This window comes from Salvelinus fontinalis, chromosome 39 (genome assembly GCF_029448725.1).
Source record: "Salvelinus fontinalis isolate EN_2023a chromosome 39, ASM2944872v1, whole genome shotgun sequence".
Lineage (NCBI taxonomy): Eukaryota > Metazoa > Chordata > Actinopteri > Salmoniformes > Salmonidae > Salvelinus > Salvelinus fontinalis.
In genome coordinates this window covers 2549735-2571468 of record NC_074703.1, presented here as the reverse complement: position 1 = coordinate 2571468, position 21734 = coordinate 2549735, and the positions used below count along the sequence as shown (strand labels likewise).

At 42.8% G+C, this 21734-nt stretch overlaps 1 protein-coding gene across 2 annotated transcripts in view; it reads right to left on the bottom strand.

The window, feature by feature from the left end:
* Nucleotides 1-13404: 13404 nt before the first annotated feature.
* The window catches only part of LOC129838857 (serine protease FAM111A-like), an 85265-nt gene continuing 76935 nt past the window's right edge, over nt 13405-21734 (bottom strand). For both annotated transcript variants that reach the window (XM_055906082.1, XM_055906085.1), the window contains one exon: nt 13405-20415. In XM_055906082.1, coding sequence (XP_055762057.1) covers nt 18403-20415 — 2013 coding nt within the window. In that variant the 3' untranslated portion in view covers nt 13405-18402. The remainder of the gene's footprint in view (nt 20416-21734) is intronic.

Sequence of the window (21734 nt, the reverse complement as noted above, 5' to 3'; positions counted from 1 at the left end):
TAGACTAGGTATCCCCTTTCCCCTTCCCCAGCTCACCTGTAGACTAGGTATCCCCCTTCCCCTTCCCCAGCTCACCTACTGACTAGGTATCCCCTTTCCCCTTCCCCAGCTCACCTGCTGACTAGGTATCCCCTTTCTCCTTCCCCAGCTCACCTGCTGACTAGGTATCCCCTTTCCCCTTCCCCAGGTCAGCAGCTTTTACACTATAACTATTAGATGTTAAATGTTTCTTCTGAAACATTTTTTATAAAAGAATAGTTTCTCCATATTAAAATGAGAGTTCAGTTCAAGTACGTAACAGGGTCGTATCTTGAAATGAGGGACAAATGTAAATTCATCACTAATCACGTTGTATACTTTCAAAAATGACTGTCGAAGCAACCAAATAACTAGGCTTTACAATGATGATCAAAACGTGGCGTAATGTTATGGCAACCACGTCTAAACCAGAAACTGTTGGTGATCACTGCATATATAGGGTGCTGTATAAATGCCCCCCCCCCCCCCCCCCCCATGCAGTGAGCGTAACATACCTGCCCCACCCTCAACTTCTGGAAAGGTCCTGTCTAAACCATGCCTCAACTTCTGGAAAGGTCCTGTCTAAACCATGCCTCAACTTCTGGAAAGGTCCTGTCTAAACCATGCCTCAACTTCTGGAAAGGTCCTGTCTAAACCATGCCTCAACTTCTGGAAAGGTCCTGTCTAAACCATGCCCCACCCTCAACTTCTGGAAAGGTCCTGTCTAAACCAGATGGTAGTAAATGAATAAAGCAACTGTCTTGTTGGTCAGGCTATAGAAGGTAATGGAGAGAGATATAATTATAATAACAATTAGAAAATGACCTTGTTTTACATTTTCCAATTTAGTTGAGTAGACAGTCATATGTGAAAATGCCAAATGATTAGTGAAATGTGAACCAAACGGTCTCTTATGAGGACATGATTGATAAACTTGTGTTATTACCACCCTACTAGTCCGTACAACAGGTGTGTTCGAAAGACAAGTAGTCAGTTATTGAAAGGTTTTGGATTGATTAACTTGTGTTATTACCTCCATACTATTGTGTAACAACACAGGGTGTGTTCGTAAATTCAATCTGGAGTGCCAGAGTGCGCGCTGGGTGTTTGTAAATTCAGAGCGTTGTCAGATTGTCCGGTCATTTATTCAGAGCGTTTCGCTCTCAGAGGGTTCAGAGATCTCACTGGACGCTCTGGCCGTGGAGTAGGGTTGATCCGGCTTCACAACGGCAGTCAAGCACCCGCTAACAGGCTTGCTAGCTACTTCCAGAGACAAATGAGAGAACACATCACTCGGATCATTTTACTCAACAGGTTAGGCTGTTTTCATGTTGTCCAGAGCGTTGGTGACTAACTGTGCTGCTGGTGTAACCAACTTCACATAACCCCCGAGAAGAAAGGCACATGGACAACCACACTTCAGGTTGACTTGGTTTTTATCTGCAGTAAAATATATAAAACAGTGATGACAGGCATTGACAGGATGGTCACAGCCACATGTTCAGTACTCTCAGAATATCTCTCTCAGACTCAATCCACAAAGTGATCGTATAATATACATGCGTTGTGTTTAGAAAATAACAAAAATACAGAAAAGCATACCTGCAGTAAAAGATATAAAACAGTGATGACAGGACGGTCACAGCCACACGTTCACTGGTTAGGTAGGACACAGTATATATTTTAGATAGGAGCAACAGTAATGTGAAGTGACATTAATCCATAAATACAGAGCACAAGTACAAACTTTTTTATATAAACCTTTTTTTAAGGTAGTAAGAAAATAAACATTCACTTAATATTTCAATAAATCACCTGTTAGCAATAGCTAGCGAGACATTGTAACATTAGTGCAGTGACAGACGGTGTTAGTTAGCTCGTCATTAACATGGCTAGCTCAGCCAGCGAAAACTTGGTTAACTTACCGAAACATGTCTTAAATACATTAACGGCTAAATAAATATATACATAGTCACATTCGCTATTGACTTTATGATATATGAACCCGTTTTCCAAAGAGACTACTGTGTTATACAGTTTGGATATACAGAGGAAGAAGACACTAACAGGCTCTCAGAATATCTCTCTCAGACTGAGGAGCAGGTAGACCAACTTCCCAAATAGGGGAGAAGTACTCAAAACCCACTAGTTGTTCATTCAAAGAAAATAATACAAAAATGGTACGTCCGAAGACCTCTCGTATTGCCAACCTTACTACAATGGCAGCAAATAATTCTTATGAATATAACAACACATAATGAAAGGAAACTTTTATTTATAATCACCCCTTTTCCTGAAGTGAATGGTTTCACCCACAACTTTACCCGCGAACTGCGGCGTTCTTTGAAGCCTACATTGCGCGCTAGGTTTCGTCGCGCTGGCAAATATTTAATTACGCGCTCTTTTTTTGCCGCCTTTTACTGACAGCGGCCATTTTCAACGGGTGTTGAGAGTTCTTATTAAATTCATCAGTTATTCTGCTCTCTGATACACTCGGATGAGAGTGCTCTGAAATCGGAGTAGCTAGCCAGAGTGAATTTACAAAAAATATGCAACCCTTAATGCAACCCTTGCTGTTAATTGATCGCAATTCGACAGGTAGCCCAGTGGTCAAAGCGTTGGACTAGTAACCGAAAGGTTGCAAGATCAAACCCCCGAGCTGAGAAGGTAAAAATCTCATTATGAACCCACTGTTCCTAGGCCATCATTGAAAATAAGAATTTGTTCATGCCTAGTTAAATAAAGGTAATCAAAAAAACACAACTGAGCTAAATGTTTGCTAATTACAAGTTCACTTTAATTCATAGCCTGAAAACACATATTAGGTTCAAGTGCGATATTTAGCTCACGTCTGAAGGCTGGTGGGCGTCTACTGCGGATCACTAAAACATCCTAATGATTATTGTTTTTAAAACTTCCTCAATTAAAATAGTACGGCGACACTATACCAAATATGGTTTGGTATGGTTTAGAAACTTGGAGGTTTGGTATGGTTTAGAAACTTGGGAACTAAGCTGGAGTTATTAGTGTAGACTGTTATCTAAACTGGAGTTATCAGTGTAGGCTGTTATCTGAACTGGAGTTATCAGTGTAGGCTGTTATCTAAGCTGGAGTTATCAGTGTAGGCTGTTATCTAAACTGGAGTTATCAGTGTAGGCTGTTATCTAAACTGGAGTTATCAGTGGAGGCTGTTATCGCCCGGACTTGTTGGAATACATGTAATAAGAACAATGTGGACGGCAAAAATGTAAAACATATTTAACAAATATGGGCAGGCAATGTAGGGTGACCAGACGTCCCCATTTTTGGTGGCCTGTCCCCGGTTGAAGCTGTACCCAGAAATGTACCCGTTTTTAACAGTGCATTAAAAACAGACTGCAAAGTGAAATATTATTTTACTTGGCAAGAAATACCGGGCAGCAGAGCCTACCGGTTGACATCTCAATCGAGTTGTGCTTGTTTTGTCCAGCAGAGGGGGCTGCTCGCTATAGCAGTTTCACAAAGCTACGACCGGTCATAATACAATGGGACTACTGAAAAAGCTCAGGCTTTCTGGGTCCTTGTCCTATAATTGGTTCAGCCTATGACTCTCATCTCCCCAAGATGTCAGAATTAGTGATAACAGGTGTAGGAACTGTGCCTACCTTGTTTCTGGTGCCGGCTCCTGTTTCACTGATTCAGAATCTCTAGTTCGACTGCAAATCGTGGTGAACCCTGCTCCCAGCACCAACTGTTAGCTTCTTATTATCAGAGTAAGAACTCGACGGACACTATGAAAGCTTAAACCAAGTTTATTCATCCCAAAGGATCGAACAGCTGAATCGACCAAAACATATTTACACAAGCACTGGTACACAAGTCCCGGAAGGTAAGCCCAAACAGGTTAGTATCTGTAGAGGGTCAGCCCTAGGGGGTAAGACCCGGGTGGAGTTGGTTCCCTGCTAAACCTGTAACCGGAGGAGAGCCTCCTCCATGGTTAGTAAAGGAGAAAGATAACATGATTCAAGTATATGAGCAGTAGCAATAAGGAGGGAGGTTGGTTTATGCCCTGTTGGGGCGGTGAACCGTGACAGATTATGTGGACATAGGACGACAAGTGTGAATCATTTCGGTAATATGTGTTGTCAACAACAGTGATATTTAACACGCAACACTGGAATAAGACATTAGGTCATCCGTATTCTCCAGTAATACATTTGCGGACGCTATAGTATTGGTTCTAATACAAGGTATTAAGTGACGTGCCCAATAATAGGCCCAAAAACCATAACTATTCCACGGAGAAGTGGGTAGCGCTACCTTGGAAAATAGTTGTTAGACGGTGTGTATTATAGACGGGAGTGAAGAAATCTAAAATACCCTGGACACCGTCGGGAGAGGTTAGGGAATAATAACTATTGATATGGCGACAGACGATTCTCCCTGTAAAGCAGAGCTAGAGGATTTTAATAAATCCATGAAGGTGCTGAAAGAAGTGCATGAGCATTCTACCAATTCGTCTCGATTATGGGAAAAATTGAGCAAACTAGATAAAATTGGGCAACATTTCACTGCTGACGTAGAATTCAGATCAAATAAAGAATTCATGGGGGAAATTATGACTTGGCACAATGACATAAAACCAGAATCAAAAGCTCAAAATACCAGTGTTTTGATGTCAGCATTCTATCAACAAAACATACAAACCGATAAACCAGGAATTAGTTGATGTACTCAGCTACAGAAAGACTGGGCACGGGGTGCATTAGAAACTAAAATAGGAAACGCCCGTGCTCAGGTCTGTTCAACGCTGATTCCACGCTTCAAGATTGGTATGATCACGTGGACTGGGATATGTTCCGGATAGCGTCGAACAACAACATTGATGTATATGCTGATTCGGTGATGTGCGTCGGTGGTGTTGTACCCATGGTGACTATTAAAACCTTCCCCAACCATAAACCGTGGATTGATGGCAGCATTCGCGCAAAACTGAAAGAGTGTACCACAGCTTTTAATCAGGGCAAGGCGACCGGAAACATGACCGAATACAAACAGTTTAGCTATTCCCACCGCAAGGAAAGTAGAGTCGCAATTAAAAAAAAAAGTAGAGTCGCAATTCAATGGCTCAGACACGCGAGGTATGTGGCAGGGTCTACAGTCAATCACGGACTACAAAAAGAAAACCAGCCCCGTCGCGGACCCCGATGTGTTGCTCCCAGACAAACTAAACCACTTCTTTGCTCGCTTTGAGGACAATACAGTGCCACCGACACGGCCCGCTACCAAAACCTGCGTGCTCTCCTTCACTGCAGCCAACGTGAGTAGAACATTTAAACGTGTTAACCCTCGCAAGGCTGCCGGCCCAGATGGCATCCCTAGCCGCGTCCTCAGAGCATGCGCAGACCAGCTGGCTGGTGGGTCTCGGCCCCACCCTGTGCAACTGGGTCCTGGACTTTCTGACGGGACGCCCCAAGGGCGTGAGGGTAGGAAACAACATCTCCACCCCGCTGATCCTCAACACTGGGGCCTCCACAAGGGTGCGTTCTCACCCCTCTCCTGTGTCGTCTGCAAACTTGATGATTGAGTTGGAGGCATGCATGGCCACGCAGTCATCCGGTTCATCCTTGGGAGCAATTTCCAAACGCCTGAAGGTACCACGTTCATCTGAACAAACAATAGTACGCAAGTATAAACACCATGGGACCACGCAGCCGTCATACCACTCAGAAAGAGACGCATTCTGTCTCCTAGAGATGATTGTACTTTGGTGCGAAAAGTGCAAATCAATCTCAGAACAACAGCAAAGGACCTTGTGAAGATGATGGAGGAAACAGGTGCAAAAGTATCTATATCCACAGTAAACTGAGTCCTATATCGACATAACCTGAAATACCACTCAGCAAGGAAGAAGCCTCTGCTCCAAAACCACCACAAAAAAGCCAGACTATGGTTTGCAACTGCACATGGGGACAAAGATCGTACTTTTTGGAGAAATGTCCTCTGGTCTGATGTAACAAAAATAGAATTGTTTGGCCATAATGACCATCGTTATGTTTGGAGGAAAAAGGGGGAGGCTTGCAAGCCGAAGAACACCATCCCAACCGTGAACCACGGGGGTGGCAGCATCATGTTGTTGGGGTGCTTTGCTGCAGGAGGGACTGGTGCACGTCACAAAATAGATAGCATCATGAGGTAGGAAAATTATGTGGATATATTGAAGCAATAATCATTCTCTCTAAAAATGTCAACGTCGGCATTGGCTCTTGGTATAGTTACCGATGTGCAAAACCGATGTCAAAGTTGACATGCATACCTGTATAACGCAGGTAGATGACGTAATGACGCCACGAAAAATACAGCGCTACACGTGCAACACAGCATTCCTAACCTGGCCCACAATGTCTGCTGTGTTGGTCTATTTTGAAGTTTCAAAGGAAGATAATAAAAAGGCACTATGCAACATTTGTGCTGCTATTATTTCCCGAGGGGAGAAAGTGAAATCTTTCAGTACCACAAACCTAATTACGTCACCCCCAGACGTTCAGTGACTACTTAGAACAAAAGCAGAAAAAACTAAGCTCAAACTTCCAACAACTAAACATGTTCAAGTGCAGCGGTCATTTGAAAGAGTAAGAATTTCAGCGAGACACCTCAAAGGCAGTGAGGCTCCCGTGTTACATACTGGGGATCTCGTCTAGCTCTCCACCAGGAACCTGCCGCCTGCTCTGTCGGAAGCTGAGCCCCTGGCGTGTGGGGCCATTCAATGTCCTCCAGAGGGTCAATGAGGTAACCTATCGTTTAGAACTCCCCACCAACTACCGGCTCTCACCCTGCTTTCATGTTTCCCTCCTCAGGCCAGTGGTTCCTGGTCCCCTGGCTGATGCCGTCCCCCACGACACCCCTCCGACCTCCCTTGGACATCAAGGGGACCCCCGCACTGTCATGCTTACTCCTGCTCCCTCCGGCGCTCGTCTAACCACCGGTCCTGGCAACCCACATTGCACACACCTGGCAACCATCATTGCGCAGCACACCTGCTCCCCATCGTTAAGCACACCTGGACTTCAACACCACCCTTATTACTCTCCCTTCATATAGCCCTCAGTAGCTTCAACACCACCCTTATTACTCTCCCTTCATATAGCCCTCAGTAGCTTCAACACCACCCTGATTACTCTCCCTTCATATAGCCCTCAGTAGCTTCAACACCACCCTGATTACTCTCCCTTCATATAGCCCTCAGTAGCTTCAACACCACCCTGATTACTCTCCCTTCATATAGCCCTCAGTAGCTTCAACACCACCCTGATTACTCTCCCTTCATATAGCCCTCAGTAGCTTCAACACCACCCTGATTACTCTCCCTTCATATAGCCCTCAGTAGCTTCAACACCACCCTGATTACTCTCCCTTCATATAGCCCTCAGTAGCTTCAATCATCAGGCAGTATTGGTTATGTTACATTCAGTACGCTGCTCCTGTTTTGTATTTTCTTCTGCACCTGCTTCCTGACTCACTGCGTACACGTTACAGAATACGAGTTTCGGGGCTAAAATTATTAAAGATTAAAGCATTAAACCTCTCACTAAAAGCTTCACTCATACATAAGTTATACATAAACACAAAATGGTTATCCAGTAGATTACTAAGAAAGGATCATCCTTTTTTCAAAAATGGCCTTTTTTCCTTTGTACAGATTATAACTTTGAATTTCCGACTAATTGAAAATGAAACTCTGTTTAAAATATCTCGGATTTACATACAGAAAAATACAAAATGCTCTGAGACCAGGTTGGCTCCAATGGCCCGGACCATAATGACTGAAGGCAGCCACACCAAAAACTATTTTTATTTTTACAAATGTTTTCAAACGTTGCGTCCTGCTGTAGGATGTTATAGGAGATTTAAGTCAAAACTCAAACAGGAAAATAGCTGCCTAGAAAATAAACACATCTAGAACACATGGAGGTAGAATAATGTCATGTTTTATCTGAAAAGGTGTTATAGAAGAGAAATTTAAATATAATGAAACGAACAAAAAGACAACTTGCTTTTAGTGTGATTTCATTGCAAACTGATTTTATTGCAAACTGATTGTAATTCTTAAGGATATTCCCATTGAGAAGAATGCATTGTACACTTGTAGGCAGTGTGACAACAGATACAGAACTTTATAACTACATAACCACCCTGTTTAATTTGTTAGGAAAGACAACATCGATGAGGTAAACCAGTATCAGTCTCTATAGTCAAATCCAGATTTAATGCATATGAGTATATTCTTTAAGCCCATGGAGTTGATGCACCGGTGTGTCAATCTACATTTACATAACAAAAATAATCCACATCTAAAATCGGTCAGTTTAACATAGAGATGTCAATCCACTGCATCTGCCAGTGTCTCACTCACCACGAGTCATCCCGAAAATTGAAGTACATCGGATCTATATAAATTTGATCTATATCGATTGTATATATATATATATATATATTTATTTTTTTATTATTTTTTTTATACCTAAAGGGGTCCTAAAATTCTAAATCAAATAACTAAATGATCCATAGTAAACAATTCCATGTCAGCTTAGTCCCCCCCCCCCCCCCCCCCATCCCCCAACATCTTAGACTCTAAGGAATTATATCATGTTAGGTCAAGCAAATATTCAGTAGTCAAGACTGTTGGTTAAAATAATTCAGTGGTTAATTACCAACCGCAGTAGAATGTCTCCTTTAAAGAACCTCTAACAGCCTGTGACTTTAATTTAGCCATGATAAAAATATTCTCCAAGTCTGCCTTCACACTTTTTACTGAATAATGGAAGGAACATAATTTTGAAATATATACAGTGTATATATTTCTATATACATATATATATATATAGATCTGATATATATATATACAGTATATATATATAGATCTGATATATATATATATATACATATATATATATATATAGATCTGATATATATATATACAGTATATATATATAGATCTGATATATATACAGTATATATATATATATATCTGGAGTCTCTAAGACAGTATGAAGTACTCTCTCTGACTGATTAGTTCGGTCAGATTTTCCCTGATTTCCCTGAAATGCTCTCGCACCTGTATAATTTGACGATATTTTAAAATATCATCATACAATGCTTTTAGTATTACTGTTGGATGAGGCCAAAGGTTTGGAGGATATAGGTGGTGGTAAAATGTTCCACTAAAAAGAGCTTGACCAATCTCTTCATCCATAATATCGTACGAGATAGGGCCTGGAACGTACTGAAAGTCATATTTTACAACAATAGTCTTAGATTTAGATTCATTGTACATAAGGAGCAGCTGCTCCAGGTTTTTCTGGTAGATTGAGACTGCTGCTAGCGCTTGGTGGCTGTCAACGCCCTCCTCCAGTCGAGCTAGGTGAATCAGCAACTGGACATGGAAGGCTGCTCCGTTGACCCAGATCTTGAGTGAACGAGTCTTCATGTGGCCATCTAGCATGGAGTTCTTCAGAGTTGTCAACGCAAAACTAAGTCTGCGCTCCGCATTCACGATGTCGCTCTTCATCTTAGCCTCGTTATTTATGTTCATCGTACATCTCTTGAGGGATTCCTCCATTTCATTGTACACCGTGGACGCCTTCTCTTCTGCAAATACACGGCGCAGAATGTCTGTGCTGTCCTCTTCTGGGTTCAGGGTCTCGATGGAAGCCGTGACGATGTCTATCACTATAGATATGATTAAAGCCCCGAAGCCTGATGCTTTTGGTATCCGGGTGAGTCCCCCTAAATGTCTCACTAGGCTCTTAGTCCAGATTGGTGAGTAGCTGCCGACTTCCTGTTTTCGTCCATTGTACTGCTTGTTCAGATTATCCAGGGCGTTCGGGGTAAAGAATGTCTGGAAAGTGTGGTCGATTCCCAAATCCCAGGGATTGGTGTTGAAAATATGTGTGACTGCTGTAGATGCTGTGTTTGTTGATGAGTTTCCCATTGTTTCTAAGTTTCTGAAAATAGTTTTTAAGAAGTCACCTCTAAATTAGGCTACTGTGTGCTCTTCTTGATGTTGTTAGGAGAATGTGACTGTGGAAGAATGGCTGTTGCTGTCTCTTTATAGTGCTTTTCTAAATGTAATAAAAAGTAAATACATGTAAATATGATGTTTGAACAGGGCTGGACTTTGCAGGGTTTTTACTGGAAACCCTGTGGGTAAACATGGTGGGGCCATTGACCTCTAAATGCCTGCTTATGTCCGTAAACGTGGCCCCGGTGTGTTTACCGACAGGGTAAACACGCACACACAAACACAAGTGCTGTCTCCTAGGCTGCGTGCCGCCCCCAAGAGCAGAACCAATCACATCCCAAGAACTATGTTTATTTCCCCCATCGAGCCACATTCAAACAGAGCAGGACAGACAGGTTCCAATGCAAGTCCCTATTCAGTTCATTTCCAGGGGTTTAGACTTGCTGGATGACTTGAAAATAGCTTTTTGTCCACACTTTGGGCTTTGTGTAGAAAGAAAGGTACATATGAAGAAAAGAACCCCATACCTACTGTGAAATATGGTGGTGGATCTTTGATGTTATGCGCCTATTTATCTTCTAGGGCCCTTGTCAAGGTCAACGGCATCATGAACTTTTCCCGGTACCCATACATTTTTGCCAAAAACCTGGTTGCCTTGGCCGCAAGTGGATCTTCCAGCAAGGAAATAACCCCAAGCACACATCAAAGTCAACATTGTGCAATGGCCATTTCAGTGTCTGGACTTGAACCTCATTGAAATCCTGTTGGTTTGAATTAAAGGGGGCGGTCCATAAGTGCAGACAAAGAATGTCAAGGATCTAGAAATGTTCTGTATGGAGGAATGAGATCCCTCTCAATGTGTTCTCCCATCTCATTACCATGTTCTGTATGGAGGAATGAGATCCCTCTCAATGTGTTCTCCCATCTCATTACCATGTTCTGTATGGAGGAATGAGATCCCTCTCAATGTGTTCTCCCATCTCATTACCATGTCCTGTATGGAGGAATGAGATCCCTCTCAATGTGTTCTCCCATCTCATTACCATGTTCTGTATGGAGGAATGAGATCCCTCTCAATGTGTTCTCCCATCTCATTACCATGTTCTGTATGGAGGAATGAGATCCCTCTCAATGTGTTCTCCCATCTCATTACCATGTTCTGTATGGAGGAATGAGATCCCTCTCAATGTGTTCTCCCATCTCATTACCATGTTCTGTATGGAGGAATGAGATCCCTCTCAATGTGTTCTCCCATCTCATTACCATGTTCTGTATGGAGGAATGAGATCCCTCTCAATGTGTTCTCCCATCTCATTACCATGTTCTGTATGGAGGAATGAGATCCCTCTCAATGTGTTCTCCCATCTCATTACCATGTTCTGTATGGAGGAATGAGATCCCTCTCAATGTGTTCTCCCATCTCATTACCATGTTCTGTATGGAGGAATGAGATCCCTCTCAATGTGTTCTCCCATCTCATTACCATGTTCTGTATGGAGGAATGAGATCCCTCTCAATGTGTTCTCCCATCTCATTACCATGTTCTGTATGGAGGAATGAGATCCCTCTCAATGTGTTCTCCCATCTCATTACCATGTTCTGTATGGAGGAATGAGATCCCTCTCAATGTGTTCTCCCATCTCATTACCATGTTCTGTATGGAGGAATGAGATCCCTCTCAATGTGTTCTCCCATCTCATTACCATGTTCTGTATGGAGGAATGAGATCCCTCTCAATGTGTTCTCCCATCTCATTACCATGTTCTGTATGGAGGAATGAGATCCCTCTCAATGTGTTCTCCCATCTCATTACCATGTTCTGTATGGAGGAATGAGATCCCTCTCAATGTGTTCTCCCATCTCATTACCATGTTCTGTTAATAAGGAAGATTAGTGTGAGAAGGGCGACGTGTGTGTGTGTGTGTGTGTGTGTGTGTGTGTGTGTGTGTGTGTGTGTGTGTGTGTGTGTGTGTGTGTGTGTGTGTGTGTGTGTGTGTGTGTGTGTGTGTGTGTGTGTGTGTGTGTAGGGGGCATTTATACAGTACCCTATATATGCAGTGATCACCAACAGTCTCTGGTTTAGACAGGACCTTTCCAGAAGTTGAGGGTGGGGCAGGTATGTTACGCTCACTGCATGGGGGGGCATTTATACAGTACCCTATATATGCAGTGATCACCAACAGTGTCTGGTTTAGACGTGGTTGCCATAGCAGTAAGCTACTACACCATCACAACTGATTTTTCTAGTTGGATTCATTCAACCAAAGCTTAGCTGGTCATTGAGTGCCATTGGATCTGGCTTGTTCTTGTGAACCACCAGTGGTGTGTCTATTGAACTGAATTCTCATGGTGAAACTATTCCTTTATAAATTATTTTTTCAAAAGAAACATTAAACATCTAATAGTTATAGTGTAAAAGCAGCTGAGCTGGGGAAGGAGAAAGGAGATACCTAGTCAGCAGGTGAGCTGGGGAAGGGGAAAGGGGATACCTAGTCAGCGGGTGAGCTGGGGAAGGGGAAAGGAGATACCTAGTCAACAGGTGAGCTGGGGAAGAGGAAAGGGGATACCTAGTCAGCAGGTTAGCTGGGGAAGGGGAAAGGAGATACCTAGTCAGTAGGTGAGCTGGGGAAGGGGAAAGGGGATTCCTAGTCAACAGGTGAGCTGGGGAAGAGGAAAGGGGATACCTAGTCAGTAGGTGAGCTGGGGAAGGAGAAAGGGGATACCTAGTCAGCAGGTGAGCTGGGGAAGAGGAAAGGGGATTCCTAGTCAGCAGGTGAGCTGGGGAAGGGGAAAGGAGATACCTAGTCAGCAGGTGAGCTGGGGAAGGGGAAAGGGGATACCTAGTCAGCTGCTCGTTGCTCGTCATTTCACTGAGTCTACCTTTAACCTCTTGAGATGGGAAAACATGTTTTTTTAATGAAGTTGAACATGCTCTTTATGACAATGTTACAATTAGGTGACATAAATAGTTGTATTAAACTAAATTACCCAAAAGGAACTGTTGAAGAAATGACCCTCTTATCAACCAATGGACTTCATAATAATGATATGGTGAATGAGTTTATCAGGAAGTGCATAGAAGATGTTGTACCCAATGTGACTATTAAAACCTACCCCAAACAGAAACCATGGATAGATGGGAGCATTTGCGCAAAACTGAAAGCGCGAACCACCGCATTTAACCAGGTCAAGAAGACTGGGAATATGGAAGAATACACACATTGCTCTTATTCCCTCCGCAAAGCAATCAAGCAGACTAAACGTCGGTACAAAGTTGAGACTCAGTTGAAAGGCTCAGACACGAGATGTATGTAGCAGGTGTTGGGGTAGGTTCCTTGTTCCTTGTCAATCATTGTCTTATTGGTGAAATCAGCAATCAGACAATATCTTCTTTAAGTAAATCAATTAAACTTTTATTAATGCAATTGCAGACAGAAGTTGACAACAGAAACACAGCACGTATGTTTCAGAGTAAGTTCTGCAAAATAAAAAAAGGTCAAAGTTGCTTTAATATGCTTGCAGTCGAACCCCTAGTGATGTAACTGCCTACGTCAACACCTTCTACTCATGAGACCAAGCCCCTGCATATACAGTTATACAAACTTGCAGGAGAGAACAATAGTTCCAGTGTTTTCTAAGGGCTCGGCAGTAATTTTTCATTCCCGTGTGGTTTACAGTGGTGTGTCTAACTAGTCTCTTATCTCTTCACTCCCCTGCAGGGTTCTGTGTCTATGTATCTCTTTTAGCCTTGAGGCGCTTTCTCACAGACACCCTGTTTTTACTGCAATAACTCACACATCCCAGACCATTTCTTATAAGAAGCAGAGACTAGAAAAGAACTGTGGAACAGTATTAAACATTATAATGAATATATATATTGCTAATCTGTGGTCCAGGACCCTATAAATGTTGTGGGGGAGGGTCTTATAACCCCGCCCCTTCTATTAATACAACATCAGCATAATCAATTATTATAATACATCAATCATTTGGTGCAGCCCCTATCATGACCCCAACGTGAACCCCATCACAGGGTCTACAGACAACCACGGACTATAAAGGGAAAACTAGCCACCAGGACACCGACGTCTTGCTTCCGGACAGGCTGAACACCTTCTGAGCTCACTTTGAGGATAATACAGCGGGCCACCATCGCGGCCCGCTATCAAGGACTGTGGGCTCTCCTTCTCCGTGGCCGATGTGAGTAAGACATTTAAGCGTATTAACCCTCGCAAGGCTGCCGGCCCAGACGGCATCCCTAGCCGCGTCCTCAGAGCAAGCGCAGACCAGCTGGCTGGTGTGTTTACAGATATATTCAATCTCTCCCTATCCCAGTCTGTTGTCCCCACATGCTTCAAAATGGCCACCATTGTCCCTGTACCTAAGAAAGCAAAGGTAATTGAACTAAATGACTATCGCTCCGTAGCACTCACCTCTGTCATTGTGAAGTGCTTTGAGAGACTAGTCAAGGATCATGTCACCTCCACCTTACCTGTCACCCTAGACCCACAACTGCATCTTGCCATCTTTATGTAATTCATGTATCACTAGCCACTTTAACCTATGCCACTTTATGTTTATGTACCCTGCATTACTCATCTCATATGTATATACTGTACTCTATACCATCTACTGCATCTTGCCTATGCCGTTCTGTACCATCACTCATTCATATATCTTTATGTACATATTCTTTATCCCTTTACACTTGTGTGTATAAGGTAGTAGTTGTGGAATTGTTAGGTTAGATTAGTCGTTGGTTATTACTGCACGGTCAGAACTAGAAGCACAAGCATTTCGCTACACTCGCATTAACATCTGCTAACCATGTGTATGTGACAAATAAAATTTTATTTGATTTGAATACTGCCCCAATAGATCCACAGATGATTCAATCGCTGCCACACTGCACTCTGCCGTATCCCATCTGGACAAGAGGAATACCTATGTAAGAATGCTGTTCATCGACTACAGCTCAGCATTCAACACCATAGTACCCTCCAAGCTCATCATCAAGCTGTGCAACTGGGTCCTGGACATCCTGACGGGTCGCCCCCAGGTGGTGAAGGTAGGAAACAACATCCCCTCCTGTGCTCCCTGTTCACCCATGACTGCGTGGCCATGCACGCCTCCAACTCAATCATCAAGTTTGCAGACGACACAACAGTAGTAGGCTTGATTACCAACAACGATGAGACAGCCTACAGGGAGGTGAGGGCTCTGGGAGTGTGGTGACAGGAAAATAACCTCTCACTCAACGTCAACAAAACTAAGGAGATGATCGTGGACTTCAGGAAACAGAAACACCTCTAAGGCTACTGTGTGCTCTTCTTGATGTTGTTAGGAGAATGTGACTGTGGAAGAATGACTGTTGCTGTCTCTATCATAGGCTGAAATTCCAGGGGGGACGGGGGGGACACACGACCCCCCCATCCTGGGAAAAATATGATTTGTCCCCCCCAATATATCACTGTAAACATAACTATGTAATTCAATAATATTAATAATACGCAATGAAAGCACTTATGCTGATTATAGACACTTAATAGCGCGTTTTTAAGTTTCAAAAGATTGCGACCCCATGCCCTTTTCCTCACAATGGTTTGATCCACTGCCAGTTCCTTAGACGGCAAGGTAAGAGGGTTCGTATCTACTGTGTTCTAAGTTTCTGAAAATAGTTTTTTAAGAAGTCACCTCTAAATTAGGCTACTGTGTGCTCTTCTTGATGTTGTTAGGAGAATGTGACTGTGGAAGAATGGCTGTTGCTGTCTCTATGTTGCTTTTCTAAATGTAATAAAAAGTAAATACATGTAAATATGATGTTTGAACAGGGCTGGACTTTGCAGGGTTTTTACTGGAAAGCCTGTGGGTAAACATGGTGGAGATACCATGTACTTTTCTGCTTATTTATCACTTCACTGAAAGTATTGATTATGTAATAGACATGTACCACTGTCTCACCCTACACTGTTTAGTGCTAAAGAAAGGGTTGCCTTCTTTGCTGTAGTTGAGGGCTAAATCACCATAAGAGATATTTCTATATAAATCACAAGCTCTACAGCCAGGACATTAGATCAAATGCAGGATGACAATATTACTCTGTCGACTCTAAATGGATTCATGTTATTTCTCTCTTCTCAAGTTATTTTTTTTGCCCTCAGAATGCCCTGTATCCTTTGAAATGATCCAATCTCCTGATAATGGAGGCTAGGTTTTCAGAACCAGGAAATGTTTCAATAATAAATGTACACAGTCATGTGATCAGACACACCATTGTGTGGTCACAGTCATGTGATCAGACACACCATTGTGTGGTCACAGTCATGTGATCAGACACACCATTGTGTGGTCCACTTGCAATGAGAAAGCTGTAATTGTCACATGTATTTATTAGTCACTAGTCTTATACATGTTATCTTTTTCATTTAATGAGTTATAACAATTTCAACATGATACAGAATTCCAATGTAATGACAATTACAACCTTATACAAAGAAATGATGAAGACATTCTCAGAAGAGTACAAAAGTATTGAAAAAGTATTGAGCTATTATCTTTAACAAAATGTGTGACAAGTGAAACCAAAGACAAGTGAAATTCAAAGTAACAAAAACGTAGAACACAATAGTACATGTTTTGAATGATATGTTGACAGTTGTATCTACGAAGTTCTATTTATTTATTGAATCTTTATATTATCAGGAAGTCCCAAAGTCTCAGAGAAATGCAGAAAATACAAAGGATATCATAAGGAACCAGACAATTACAGCAAACAGCCGTGTGTGTTGTGTATGTTATGTGTGTTGTGTGTCCACCTTGCAACCAGGCACCGACATCTGACTGCCACTGTGGGTAGAGTTAAGTCAAAGGGCCTTCATTTAAAAAAAAAAAAAAAACTTTATTTAACTAGGCAAATCAGTTAAGAACAAAATCGTATTTACAACGACAGCCTACCCCGACGCTGGGCCAATTGTCATGCAGCCTGGATTCAAACAGGTACTGCAGTGACGCCTCAAGCACTGAGATGCAGTGTCTTAGACCACTGTGCCACTCGGGAGCCCAGATGATAGAATAACAAACGTTATACGGAGTTCCACACGGCTGTATGGGGTGGTTATGTAGATATATAGAGGGCTGATGGTGAGGCAAGATGGGATACACACGACTGTATGGGGTGGTTATGTAGATATATAGAGGGCTGATGGTGAGGCAAGATGGGATACACACGACTGTATGGGGTGGTTATGTAGATATATAGAGGGCTGATGGTGAGGCAAGATGGGATACACACGACTGTATGGGGTGGTTATGTAGATATATAGAGGGCTGATGGTGAGGCAAGATGGGATACACACGACTGTATGGGGTGGTTATGTAGATATATAGAGGGCTGATGGTGAGGCAAGATGGGATACACACGGCTGTATGGGGTGGTTATGTAGATATATAGAGGGCTGATGGTGAGGCAAGATGGGATACACACGGCTGTATGGGGTGGTCATGTAGATATATAGAGGGCTGATGGTGAGGCAAGATGGGATACACACGGCTGTATGGGGTGGTCATGTAGATATATAGAGGGCTGATGGTGAGGCAAGATGGGATACACACGGCTGTATGGGGTGGTCATGTAGATATATAGAGGGCTGATGGTGAGGCAAGATGGGATACACACGGCTGTATGGGGTGGTCATGTAGATATATAGAGGGCTGATGGTGAGGCAAGATGGGATACACACGGCTGTATGGGGTGGTGATGTAGATATATAGAGGGCTGATGGTGAGGCAAGATGGGATACACACGGCTGTATGGGGTGGTCATGTAGATATATAGAGGGCTGATGGTGAGGCAAGATGGGATACACACGGCTGTATGGGGTGGTTATGTAGATATATAGAGGGCTGATGGTGAGGCAAGATGGGATACACACGGCTGTATGGGGTGGTCATGTAGATATATAGAGGGCTGATGGTGAGGCAAGATGGGATACACACGGCTGTATGGGGTGGTCATGTAGATATATAGAGGGCTGATGGTGAGGCAAGATGGGATACACACGGCTGTATGGGGTGGTTATGTAGATATATAGAGGGCTGATGGTGAGGCAAGCTGGTCTTCAAGAGAAAAAACATGTACCTTTGTCTGAGAACAGGTCATCTACCCTGAAATGCCTGAAAGACACTAAGGTTAGTGCAACATACATACAGACATACATCAGCATTTGAAAACAGTGGCCAGGTAAACAAGCATGGATTGCTGTCATACCTTGTCCATTACAAGGTAAAGAAACCAATGTGTCATTTTGTAATTTAGGTGGACTATCCTTAAATGGACATCGTTGTGTTGTTCCCAATACAACCACTGGATGTATTTGCAACAAAACCTACTCATCCATGGGCTCATCATCATCATCAGTCTGGGATAACTTGACAAGAATGTTTTCCAACATGAACTCTTTCAAAGCTTCATTTCCTGCTATCTGAATATTTTCCAGTACCTCCTTTTCTGAAATGATCCATGTTCTAAGATTTTCTTTAATTCCTAGATGGTTCTCATTTTCCTCAACTGTTTCCCAGACTGCTGTCAAGGCTGCACTGAATGAGGGCTTCCATTCCGTTACCAGGTGTATGATAAAATTGTAAATGAAATCAAGCAAATGGGGGCCTGTCAAGGCTTCTCTGGTGAACTTGGTCAGTATTTCAACATTGTTTCTGTCCTTCATGTTGATCAGAAAGTTCTCCAGTATGGTGAAGAGAGGGATGGCATACTCAATCACACTCTTCACTCCTTCATCTGTGTAGGGAAACCCTCCAGTGTGCATGGCTATCACCTGGCAGGATTCATCAAAGACTGGGGAGCCAGAAGCTCCATGGAAGAGGCAGGTGTCATAGGTCACTTCAGTGTTGTCTGGTTTCATGAGCATGTCATACTTCTCTTTATTCTCTTCTATGGATGTTTTGATCAGCATATCCATTCTGTCATTTTTCCCAGTCTCTCTTTGGAAAGCCTCACCTCTTCTTTCTCTCTCAATAATGGTGGTGGGGTCGGTTCTTTTCACTCCTCCACCTGGGTGTCCAATGAGACAGACTCCACCTGTCTTTGGATCTGGGCTAGATCTACAGAGAAGACCAGTGGAGGTGTCAACGTCCTGAAGCTCTAGTACAGCAAAGTCCACATGTCGATTGTAGGCGTCAAATCCCCATTGAAAGTCAATGATCTCTGGTTTCACATCTATCTCCTTCAGATTTGACTCACTGGGATTTTCTTTGTTGAATGTGGCAGTTACTTTGGCTGAGATATGGCCATATTCATTAACATAGAAGATGCCATCTTTTTTAAACAAATGTGCATTTGTCAGAATGTAATGATCAAACAGCAGGAAGCCAGTGCCTTGCTTGACCCCCTTGACATCGATCATACAGACTGAGTCACTCAGTTCCATCAGCTTCTTAACTGTGTAGACTTCAGAGAACCCCTCTGTGCTCTTTCCAAATTCCCCGCTTAAATGACTTAGTACCCCAGAATATTTCTTCTTTTTGTACCTCTTCTTCATCTGTTTCACCAAATCAGCAAACTGGTGGCGAAGAATCTTCAAAATCTCAGCAGAATCTGTCACTGTGACTGGATGTTTCTGTTTTTTGGGGGGTTCCCCTGCAGCTGATGTTTCAGTGCTTGTGTTAGACATGGGGAGTTGTATGGAGTTAGTCTCGTCTTCTTTCTGAAGGTTAGAGCCAGCTTGTGGAGGGGCAGTTGCAGCCTGTGTGGTGTTTTTCTCTTCCAGGATCATTTTGAAGGTTTGTTTATCCAGACAGTCAACTAGTACATTCATCTCAACATACCTCGGTGGATCTGATTCCGATTCAACGAGAGTGCAAGTTTGAATGAACACATTGTCATGGAAGCGTCCATCTCTTGTTAGTGCAGTCTCCACTGTCTCTCCACAGATGGCGTAGATGCAAAGAGGACTAAAAGGTTCTAGTTTTTTGTTTTTGAGCAGTTGCTTGGTTTTGGTGTTCTTACCACCTTTAGATTCAATGTAAAAAATGACATATTGCTTAATTTCTTTATAAATCTGTGTGGTTTCAGTTGTGGACTCTCCACTATCATTGGAAATGGTTGATATGGTGAGTATTTCACCATTCTTAATCAGATGACAAGGGAAGTGTGTTGCTATTGGTTTCTTTCCTTTCATTGTTTGTATAACAAGGTCTTGTCTTCGCATTGCCTTCTCTTGTTGTCTTGTCTCCATCTTCTGTTTCCCAGTCTTTTCCTTTAGTTCACAGAATTTGGAACTTAATTCAAGAGCCTGTAACACACTGCAAGGGCTTTTACAGGTGATTTCATACTGGTCTTCTTTATCAAGGAATTTGAAGAGAAAGCGGTGAAGATGTTCCTTCTGTGAGGAAATCAATGAAAATGACATTAATATGAATACACATACACTGCCTTCTGAAAGTATTCAGACCCCTTGACTTTTTCCACATTTTGTTACGTTTCAGCCTTATTCTAAAATGGATTAAATAAAAAAGATCCTCAGCAATCTACACACAATACCCCATAATGATGAAGCAAAAACAGGTTTGGAAATTTTTGAAAATTTGTGGAGAAAAAAACTACAGAAATACCTTATTTACATAAGCACCTTATTCATAGCGCTGGCTGCACGGCCAAACTGGCCCTTCTTTGGACACTGTGTTAACTAACCTCCAAACGAGCTTCAATGCCATACAACACTCCTTCCGTGGCCTCCAACTGCTCTTAAACGCTAGTAAAACCAAATGCATGCTTTTCAATCGTTCGCTCTCCACACCCACCCACCTGACTAGCATCACTACTCTGGACGGTTCTGACTTAGAATATGTGGACAACTACAAATACCTAGGTGTCTGGTTAGACTGTAAACTCTCCTTCCAGACTCACATTAAACATCTCCAATCCAAAATGAAATCTAGAATCGGCTTCCTATTTCAAAACAAAGACTCCTTCACTCACGCCGCCAAACATACCCTCGTAAAACTGACTATCCTACCGATCCTCGACTTCGGCGATGTCATTTACAAAATAGCCTCCAACACTCTACTCAGCAAACTGGATGCAGTTTATCACAGTGCCATCCGTTTTGTCACCAAAGCCCCTTATACCACCCACCACTGCGACCTGTATCCTCTAGTCGGCTGGCCCTCGCTACATATTCGTTGCCAAACCCACTGGCTCCAGGTCATCTATAAGTCTATGCTAGGTAAAGCTCCGCCTTACCTCAGCTCACTGGTCACGATAACAACACCCACCCTTTACACACGCTCCAGCAGGTATATCGCACTGGTCATCCCCAAAGCCAACACCTCCTTTGGCCGCCTTTCCTTCCAGTTCACTGCTGCTAAATAATACTGGAACGAATTGCAAAAACCGCTGAAGCTAGAGACTTATATTTCCCTCACTAACTTTAAACATCAGCTATCTGAGCAGCTAACCGATCGCTGCAGCTGTACATAGCCCATCTGTAAATAGCCCACCCAATCTACCTACCTCATCCCCATATTGTTTTTATTTACTTTTTCTGCTCTTTAGCACACCAGTATTTCTACTTGCACATCATCATCTGCTCATCTATCACTCCAGTGTTTATTTGCTAAATTGTAATTACTTTGCTACTATGGCCTATTTATTGCCTACCTCCTCACGCCATTTGCACACACTGTATATAGACTTTCTTTT